The sequence below is a fragment of the Lutjanus erythropterus genome, chromosome 13, assembly GCF_056507025.1.
Source record: "Lutjanus erythropterus isolate fLutEry1 chromosome 13, fLutEry1.hap2, whole genome shotgun sequence".
In the NCBI taxonomy this organism is placed as follows: domain Eukaryota; kingdom Metazoa; phylum Chordata; class Actinopteri; order Lutjaniformes; family Lutjanidae; genus Lutjanus; species Lutjanus erythropterus.
Genome location: NC_139329.1, coordinates 39,818,451 through 39,828,813, shown reverse-complemented (window position 1 = coordinate 39,828,813; position 10,363 = coordinate 39,818,451). Strand labels below are relative to the sequence as shown.

Here is a 10,363-nt window from a genome sequence, read left to right as displayed (position 1 = left end):
CTGGACGAGAGGCGTTTTCCTCCTCGAGCTCTTCTGGACGAATCAGACCGTCAGCAGCCCAGGAGTCTGTTTCTGCAGACAGGAAGTCAGAGCTGCCAGCGCCTCGGCTTCTCCGTCCAGGTCATAATGAACCCGCGCCCCGCCCCCAACGCACAAAGAGTTCATTCAGTGAGAATCCTTAAACTCACAAGCATCACTCAAACTTTGGCTGATGTTTCTTTGAACAGGAGACGACTGATTATGGACGTCCCATCGCGGTTGTCCTGGAGACGGGGTTGCAGAGCCCAGACGAGGGGCCGGTGTTGGACCCGGACTGGCCGAGCATCCTGAGGGCTGAGGTGAGATGTTGTCATGGTATTTACATCCAGGTGGCATCACATTCCTCTTCCTCATGCTAATTCAACCAATCCCTGTGACCTCGCCATTTTGTCCAAACACTGCAACTTCTCCGCAAATTTGACCAATCAATCAATCAATCAATCAAACTTCCTGCAAGTCCCCCCCCCAACATCATAAACATACATCTCAGTGAACTTTGCACTTATATAGATATATTTTTTATTTTGTCTTTGGTTGTCTGTCCTCAGAGTAACACTCAGTCTGTTTGTTGTCTGTAGCTTCCCTTCTGGAACGGCTGTGAGCAGGAAGATACGTGCGTTCCTGACCTCATCCTCCACAGTCACACTGACCTCATGAATGTTCAGTGAGTAACACCTGCTCTTCACAGACACACACCTGTATTATCATCATGTGTCCACTAACACCGTCCCTGCATGTGTTTCACCTGCAGGCAGTTCTGCAGCTCAAGGGACGGGGCCTCCTGGTCACTCTGCAGCCACCAGGGGGCGACAGAGGACTCGGTGTACGTGGTGGAGACCGGGCGGAGGAGGATGGTGGTGTTTGCCCGACTGGAGAATCAGGGAGAGAACGCTTATGGAGCCACCATCCACATCTCCACCTCCTCCAACCTGCTCTTCTCCAGCCTCATAGTCAAGGTGTCCTCATGGAAGAAATGTTTGTTGCTCTGTTGACACCATACCTGTCCCCTTAAAGTGTCGGGGTCCAGTGCCATATTGAAAAATGTGTTCAGGTTCATTGTTTTTCAGAAATCTCTACAGTGTCTTTCTGATTGCAATGACCAAGCATGACTCTGTGGCTCCTCCCCTTCCCCACAGGACCAATCGGATATTCAGATTGAGTGTTACTCTGAGGACAGACTGGCCAATCAGAGGAGCTGTAACATCAGCGCTCCATTCATGAAGTCTTTGTCTCAGGTAGGTGCTGCATCGACACACAAGTACTGGTGTTTATTTACCACTGACATACATTTAATGTGAGTGAACAGCTCATCTCATCGTTTTTATTTCCTCTCATCGAGAAAACAAACCTTCAAAAAAGTTGAGGCAACTTAAAATTTCAAAGCAAAGTCGAGATGAGGGTCGTGAAGAGAGGGATGAGTGTTTGAGGGATGAAGAGGTCCTGATATTTGTTTAATATTAAGACTGAGGCCCGTCCCTGCCCTCCTCCAATGGAAGAAACAAAAAAGGTGTTTTGTTTATTTTGTGACACAAATAAAATCTTCTGTGACCCTCCTGTGGGTCACGACTGATGTGTACAATATACCCATGATGCAACACTTACACACAACATCCCCAAAACTTTCTAGAGTCATTAAGTCAGTGGTGAATTTGTGTTGTAACAGGTGTTATTAGACATCATACAGCTGTTATACAGCCTCAGTAATGATAGTGATTAGACTGAGCAGGAATATGTTTCAACTAAAATCCCTCATTAGTCTAATGACCGTCCTGTAAACATGATCACGGCCCCGCCCTTCACTGTAAGGCCCCCGAGGGCCCGCTTCACAGATGCCTGTCTGAATAAAGTCCAGTTTATTGGTCCAGACTGCGGAGCAGATTATCATCGGCTTCCTCTTAACTAGACTGAAGCTGCAGGACGAGGTGAGACGCAGCCGCAGGGACAGACACGAGGCTTCAGTCTGCACACAGAGGACATCAGAGACAAAACCTGTCACATGTTGACAGGATGGAACAATAATTTTGTTAAAATACTGATGAATAAAAGATATAAATAAAAAAAATATAAATAAATTTTCCATCTTAGATTTAAAAGTTTTTAGATATTTCTCACTGGTCCTTTAAAGTAAAGTTTATTCAGACCCTTTACTGCTGTAAAAGTACAAACATCACACTGAAATTAAAATTGTTGTTTTTGTTTTGTTTTTGTTTTTTTGTTATTTTATTTTATTTTTTAACCCTTGTGTGCACCAGTACTAAATAGGACAAACATTTTCCCAAGGATACAAAAGTGAATGAAACTCTGAATATATGACGTTCATTCCATATATTCAAACTTCATATTATATATAGATAATAATTTCCTGAATAGCGTGCCATAATATATATATATATATTAGGGCTGCGCGATATTGGAAAAAACTGACATTGCGATTTTTTTTAACCCTGCGATATATATTGCGATTTGATAAAATACAGGAATTTTCACCAGACGACTTGAATAGCACTTTATGTTCTGCTTCATCTTCATCATCTGTCCATCTTGTGGACAATTAACCTGCACTGATCTTGTGACTCACTCCGTACGCAGGGGTGTGGTCTGCTTTGGCAAACTGATTAAGAACGATTGTGATTGGTGGATCGCTGCGCGCAGTGTGTGTCAGGTATCCTTGAAATTAGATGAGAACACGTTTAGTTCATTTGCCTCCAAATCACAGGACCTGCGATGTGACTATTGCACACACGTACGTTGCGATGGCGATGTTCAAACGGTATATTGTGCTGTTATTTTGAAAGCAACCCGCTCTCTTCCTGTCCAGGTATCTTTCCGTCTGGAGTTTGAGTTCAGCCGTTCTGTCTTCCTGGACCACGTACGGGTTGTCATGGCAACAACCAGGTGTGACAGCTGTTTCTTTCTTTTTTATTTTATGTTTTTAAAAGTGAAAGAAGATTAATTTCAGATGCATCTCATCTTAAATTCAGATTTTCTGTTTGTTGACCTCAGAATGCAGGAACAATTGAAAATCACACACTGAATACAAAAACCTGCATTGGATCAGCATGAAGTGTTCTGTATAAGGAAACTTTAAATGTGTGTGTGTGTGTGTGTGTGTGTGTGTGTGTGTGTGTGTGTGTGTGTGTGCGTGTGTGTGTGTGTGAATCAGTGAGGGAGAGGAGGGTTACCCAGACGACAACATGAATGAGATCTTCCTCCCTCTGAAGTATCAAACTGACCTCCTCTTCACCCGGTGAGTGAAGCTGCTGGCTGCATGTAATCAGATTACATTGGTGACACTGTGTTGATTCTTCTGGTGAAACTTCTTTATGTTTGTTTGATTTTTTCTTCTTGTCTCATCACGTCTCTCTGTCAGACCTCTGGTGTGAAAAAACAATCGAAATATTTAGACCTGTGATGAACCTTGTTTATGTTTGTTTGTTTGTTTTCCCCTGTCAGAGACCCCAACACGCCTCGATTTGAAATCAGAGCAGACAGCTCCTCTTCCTCCTCTTCATCCTGGGACCAACCAGACAGCAGCTCTCCCAACTTCAACCTCACTTATTATGTGAGTTAAAGCAACATTTTGTCCATGGAGTCCTGGACAGTGGACAGTGGACAGTGTCCTGGACACACTGCAGGTTGACAATAACAGTTTTTGTTTTTTGTTTTTATTGACATGTTTACGTGTTGGTGCAGATCCAGAATCTGGGCATGTTCTCAGTGCAGGACATCGTGTTCAGAGCTGACATCTGGGCTGTGACCAGACGAGGGAACCAGCTGGTCAGCGTCACAGACTACAGCATCGAGCGGGTACGACGGGAAAACACATTTGAATCTTTTTAATAAACTGTTTGTCTCATTGCTTCTGTTGCAAAATGACACACTTCAGGCAAAAGTAGAAAATAAAACAGTAAATCAACAGCATGATAAGCAGCCAGCTGTTTAGATTCTAATATTTAGATTAGATCATTTAGACTCCTCCGCCTCCTCCTCCTCCTCCTCTCAGCAGGTCACTGGCTCTCACTGCATTCTGCCTCAACCCACAACAACCAATCAGGTTACAGCTGAGGACCTGTCTCACCTGTCCCAGCTGGTAAGACTGATGATGTTTTATTCTCAGGACCAGAGTCATTAAAGTCACAATCTGTTCAATAGAAAAATAGAATTATTAAAATCATATTTTCATTTGTTAACTAAAAACTTTAACAGTTTTCTTCAGTTTTAGTTTATGATAATAAATCAACATCCAGGTATCAGTTCAAGGAAGCTGATTGTTCCTGTGTGTCTGTTCTCGTGTGTCTGTTCCTGTGTGTCTGTTCTCGTGTGTCTGTTCCTGTGTGTCTGTTCCTGTGTGTCTGTTCCTGTGTGTCTGTTCTCGTGTGTCTGTTCCTGTGTGTCTGTTCTCGTGTGTCTGTTCCTGTGTGTCTGTTCTCGTGTGTCTGTTCCTGTGTGTCTGTTCCTGTGTGTCTGTTCCTGTGTGTCTGTTCTCGTGTGTCTGTTCCTGTGTGTCTGTTCCTGTGTGTCTGTTCTCGTGTGTCTGTTCCTGTGTGTCTGTTCTCGTGTGTCTGTTCCTGTGTGTCTGTTCCTGTGTGTCTGTTCCTGTGTGTCTGTTCTCGTGTGTCTGTTCCTGTGTGTCTGTTCCTGTGTGTCTGTTCCTGTGTGTCTGTTCTCGTGTGTCTGTTCCTGTGTGTCTGTTCTCGTGTGTCTGTTCCTGTGTGTCTGTTCCTGTGTGTCTGTTCTCGTGTGTCTGTTCTCGTGTGTCTGTTCCTGTGTGTCTGTTCCTGTGTGTCTGTTCTCGTGTGTCTGTTCCTGTGTGTCTGTTCTCGTGTGTCTGTTCCTGTGTGTCTGTTCCTGTGTGTCTGTTCCTGTGTGTCTGTTCTCGTGTGTCTGTTCCTGTGTGTCTGTTCTCGTGTGTCTGTTCCTGTGTGTCTGTTCCTGTGTGTCTGTTCTCGTGTGTCTGTTCTCGTGTGTCTGTTCCTGTGTGTCTGTTCCTGTGTGTCTGTTCTCTTGTGTCTGTTCCTGCGTGTCTGTTCTCGTGTGTCTGTTCCTGTGTGTCTGTTCTCGTGTGTCTGTTCCTGTGTGTCTGTTCTCGTGTGTCTGTTCCTGTGTGTCTGTTCCTGTATGTCTGTTCCTGTGTGTCTGTTCTCGTGTGTCTGTTCTCGTGTGTCTGTTCTCTTGTGTCTGTTCCTGCGTGTCTGTTCCTGTGTGTCTGTTCCTGTGTGTCTGTTCCTGTGTGTCTGTTCTCGTGTGTCTGTGTGTGTAGAACCACAGTAACAGTGTGAGTCTGGTGGTTCAGTGTCGACTGACCCTCGCGGCGTCCAGAGAGTTGAAGGTGACGCTCAGAGGACGACTTCAGCTTCCTGTTCTGTTCGCTGTGAGTCTGAAGAAATTCATCTGTAAATGTACAGTACTGTGTTTTATGAGGAACATCCACATGTTCTTCTCCAAACAGCTCTGGATGTTCTTTCTCTTGTGAGGAACCAAAAGTGTTTCATGTTTTTTCTGTGGTCTTGATGTGTCACTTGTGTTTCACTTGGTTTGGTTCTTTTCTCAGACGGTATCCTTTTTATTTCCCGTCGACAGAAGCAGCTCAGTTAATGAGACACAGTGACGATCGCTCAGGACTGTTTCAGTGAAAATCTATTAACAAACTGAATTATTACGCAGTGCTCACCTGCTCACACACATCTGGAACACACAAGTGATTTTACTGAGAGCAAGTTGCATCTTTATTTCCAATCTTTGGTTTGTTTTAGAGTGTGTTTGTGATTTGATGGAAAAATACTGACTGTCAAAGATTTTCCTGTTAAAACTGTGAAAATTGAAGGCGGCCATGTTGGATTTTGCACTTGTGCACCAATAATCCACCAGGGGGCAGAAGACTTGTTTCAGATTGATACAGCAGAGTTTTGATCATATTGATGCTGCAGAGGTTTCAGAAAGTCTATGAGGTTAAATATGACAGCCTTTTGTAAATCTGATCTCACAGCTGTTCAGGACTCGTCCCGTGTGATCGGGGCTCATTCATGTATCTGTCCACCTGTTTCAGGTGAGCTTCAAGTCTCTGGAGTTACTGACTGCTGCCTCCATCCAGCTGGACGCCTCCAGTCCCATGTTCCTGCAGGAGGACAGAGCTGTCAGACAGGTGAAGCCTCATCAGATAAACACTAAATGAATGAATAAAAAGACGTGTCAGCTGAGGATGCAGCTTTGTCCTCTGTTTAAAATGTGCTCAGCTCTTACATTTACTTTATTCATCCATTAAGGAAACATTTGAGGCAGGTGAGTCTGTAAACACAAGAACACGTACCTTTATTTACATGCATGCAAATTCATCCAGTCCTCATGAATTCTGTGCAGCCTCGCAGTTTAACCCAAAATCTGCAGCTTTTCCACAAACTTGACCAATGAGCCGTGAGTTCCACTAATCACAGCACAGAAACATCACAGTCTCCATGAACTGACTCAATGTTTTGTTTTATTGTTCACTATTTTTTTGCATTTATATATATTTTTATTTTGTCATGGTTTCTGAAAAGAACACTGTTGTTGTTGTAATTGACATTTATCAGCACTTTGTGCGTTTTTATTGGATCATTTTGTGTTGTTTTTGAGTTTGAGCTCATTGTAGAACAGGTGACCTTCTTTATTTACACATAAAGCAGATTTTTTAAAATAAGTTTGGCACTTGTGAGCATTTTCTGGTGAGGTTAGTTAGAAAAATACCCACAACTTTCTTTTGTAATTTCATTGCCAAAAAAAAAAAATGCCTCAAAAGCGTCTCAAGATGCATCACAATTTTTTAGAAAAGCTGCCATGAAATCAGGGATTTTAGGTCACAACAATCCCAAAAAAGGCCCAACAGATCCTGGAGGGACTGAGTCAGAATGTCTTCATGCAGATGTTCATACTCAAATTATGGACGCTTCTTTGCATCTAAATAATGTAAATAATAATAATAATGGTAACCACCTTCTTGAAAAGCTCAGTGCTGTGGTTTTTGCACATATGTATATATATAAAAAAATCTACTGACGTCTTTCATCGTGTTTAAAAGTAGCCGTGTTTGTCCTCCTGAAAATCACCTCGACGTCAGCCTGGAAAACTGTGTGGCTGGTTTACAGCGCAGAGCTGACAGTGAAGAGGTGGGAGTCTGAGTGTGATGATTGGTCGTGGAGCAACTTTGTAAATCTGACCTCAGCATTAATCAGAATATTCTCCATTCAGAACGAGGCTGAATTCATGATGTCCAACCAGAACATGTTTACAAGACCTGCATCAAATTCAGAACACTGCCACGTTCTGTGGGAAATGAATGTGCATGTAAACAGAAGCAATATCAAAGTTCCACCCCGCCCTCAGGCAGACACGCCCCCACTGACGCACGTCAACCACAGACAGACAATTTAAACACAATAAATCTGTGGAGTTGATTAACATAATAACACAGAGACAAAAGCTCAGTGTCAAAACAACAACAGTCCTCACAGTCAGAAACCTTCTGATGCTGCACTCAGGTCAGGTGCACCTGATGGAGTAATCAGGTGGGCGGAGCCAGAGAGACAGACACACACACACACACACACACACACACACACAGCTGGAACATTAGAGACAGACGAAATACACAAGAATTCATATCAGAGGTCTACAGCACAAAGACTCACACAACGTCAGACAAGGTCTAAAGTGTTCATCAGTCATTATACAGGTTAAAGGTACAGTCCACCACAAAATCAAAAACAGATGTCAGCTGTAGAGACGTCTGCCTTCTCTCTAATATGATGGAAGTAAATGTGCCAAAAAACAAACAAACACTTGACCCAGTTATTCAGGATAAAACACAGATCCAGTTTCATGTGGGGACTAGGACTGAACAGTTTTGAAAAAAATATCTAATTTGTGATTATTTTGACAAATATTGTAACTGCAATATGATTTGTGATATTAGAGGTAATTTTTACACTTCCATTATTCTTATTTTGATTGAAGAACATGTTAAAATGACTGTGGTGTGATTTTTTTTTTTTTGTTTAAAGTCTGTAGACTCTGATGTGTTGGACAGGACGTCTCTGTCTTCAGTCATTTAAAAGTTTAAAGACACATTTCACCTTAAACAAATGATGCACCTCCTGAGATCTGAAAATTACAGAGAGCCATAACTGTGCAACTTCTGTCTCTCCACTAGAAAAATGATCAAATGATGATTAAGACACTGGCTCATTCATTTATTTACTTTTACGTCCATATGAACTCAGCGACCGTCCATCAACCAAACCCTCAGATATGATGAGGTGGACTAGAGGTGAAACTTTGCTGCCATCTGCTGTCAGGAATTATTATTACACTCAGTTATGAAACGTTATTAACTGTAAGAAGAGCTGGAAATATTCAACATGTGATTGATTAAAAGGGGGTGAACTATTGTTGTTGTTGTTGATGGTGTTGTTGTTGTTGTTGTTGTTGTTGTATTACTGAGTTGTGTTCACATTATTTTGTCCATCCCTTTATGTCTGTAACAATGATGGTCAGTGTCTCTCAGTGAAATCACCTCCTGACACCAAAACATCTACTTACTTCCATTATAAATTCAGTTTTTACAGTTTAAAATGCAGCGTTTTTAACACATACATTTCATTTTGCACTATTTGTTTGCAACTTTTATTTATGTTGTTAGTTGTTTGTGATTTTTAGAGACAAATTCCTCGTATGTGTTCACAGACTGATTCTGAAAAATAAAATCGGTAATTAGGTGCATTATGAGAAAAGCACCTTCATATTTTCACCTCCCACTGAATCACATGATGGGAAATTTAATAAAAAATGAGATGGTGGACATTATTAACAGGACATGAGGTGAACGGTTTAGTTAATCAGGTAGTTTCAGCCTCCTGCTGTTTTCCTCCTCCTCCTCCTCCTCCTCCTCCTCGGTTCGTTTAATTCTTCGGCGTGTTGAAATCTGTCAGAAGGTCAGAGGAGACTAAATTAAATCCAGTCAGCAGATGATCTGATATGAACGTTACTGTGTGGCTGCAGATAATCCTGGAGCTGAGGAAAGACGAGGATTACATCATCCCTTTCTGGATTATACTGGGAAGCTCACTGGGAGGCCTGCTGCTGCTGGCCTTACTGGTCCTGGCCCTGTGGAAGGTACGCACACTTCAACTACGAAAATTCATCCTGTCACAATCTTGTCAGTTAAAAAATAGGTCCAAATATGTGAAAACAGGTGGAGCGCATGAACGAACTCCACCTGTTTTCACATTTGAACCTGTTATTTAACCAGTGATCAATCTGGAAATAATTTTTCCACCAGTTAATTAGTTGTTTAGTCCATAAAAAGTGGTGAAAATGTGGAAAATTCTGCTGGGATTGACTCGGTTTTGGAGCCTCAAGTGGCCGTTTGAGGAACTGCAGTTTTTTGCACTTTGACTTTTTTCAGTTCAGGTTTAAAAACACCAGAATTGCTCTTTAAGTTTAATATTAATCAGTCAGTAAAATTTGATTTAAAATCACAGATGTGCATCTTTTTTTCCTGCTCAGCTCGGCTTCTTCAACAGACGGAGGAGACAGGAGGAGGAGGAGCAGCCTGTGGCCAATGGGAAGGCAGCGGAGGAGCTATAATGCGTGGACGCAGACGATGCTGCGTTCTCTCCTCATCAACTCAGACAGTCGTTAAATGAGTTTCCTGTGCGGTTTGATCATGACGAGATGTGAACCAGAGCAGATGACAGAAGTCAGACAGGAAATAGTGCAGAGCATTGTACATTTCTGACTTTATGAGTTGATGAGAATCACCTGAACGCATCACGAGCCTCCACCCATCACTCAGGGACCCTGATGCCCCGCCCCCTCAGCCAATCGCTCAACCAGTTACAGCCACGGTGAGCCAATCAGTCAGTCAGCCACGCCCTTAAACATGTGACCATGGCTGCGTTCAGCCCTGACAAAACCTTTATTTAAACAGAAACGGCGCTGCGTTCAACAAGCTGTCGTGTTCTTAAATGTTCTGCACTGCAGCATAAAGACATCGCTGCTGATTGGATAACTCTCATGACACGCCCACCAAACGAGAAAACATACTATGGCATGCTGTCGTGCAATGGTCCAGTGATGTGAAAATACTCCTTCTTCATACTAATACTACAAAGTTGTGCACTCAAAATCCCGCTTAAGTTACAGTACATGAGTATTTTCTGCTAAATGTACTCAAGTATCAAAAGTAAAAGTGCAGCAAAAATGCAGAAAATGGCCGTGACTGAACATTTTTATATGATAACTTCAGATTGAAGGTAGCTTGTTGTTTATTTACTTTAGATACAGTGGT

General features: G+C 42.5%; 1 protein-coding gene across 3 annotated transcripts in view; it reads left to right on the top strand.

The window, feature by feature from the left end:
* itga11b (integrin, alpha 11b) overlaps positions 1-10,051 on the top strand; it is a 47,569-nt gene extending 37,518 nt beyond the window's left edge. For 2 of the 3 annotated variants that reach the window (XM_084734611.1, XM_084734613.1), the window contains 14 exons: positions 1-120; positions 228-338; positions 618-703; positions 791-995; positions 1,176-1,274; positions 2,858-2,934; positions 3,203-3,286; positions 3,493-3,601; positions 3,733-3,846; positions 4,043-4,129; positions 5,300-5,410; positions 6,086-6,181; positions 9,073-9,186; positions 9,580-10,051. The exon at positions 1-120 is cut by the window's left edge and continues 20 nt beyond it. In XM_084734611.1, the coding sequence (XP_084590737.1) occupies positions 1-120; positions 228-338; positions 618-703; positions 791-995; positions 1,176-1,274; positions 2,858-2,934; positions 3,203-3,286; positions 3,493-3,601; positions 3,733-3,846; positions 4,043-4,129; positions 5,300-5,410; positions 6,086-6,181; positions 9,073-9,186; positions 9,580-9,660 (1,494 nt within the window). In that variant the 3' untranslated portion in view covers positions 9,661-10,051. The remainder of the gene's footprint in view (positions 121-227; positions 339-617; positions 704-790; positions 996-1,175; positions 1,275-2,857; positions 2,935-3,202; positions 3,287-3,492; positions 3,602-3,732; positions 3,847-4,042; positions 4,130-5,299; positions 5,411-6,085; positions 6,182-9,072; positions 9,187-9,579) is intronic. The other variant, XM_084734612.1, reaches the window with a different exon arrangement.
* Positions 10,052-10,363: the final 312 nt, after the last annotated feature.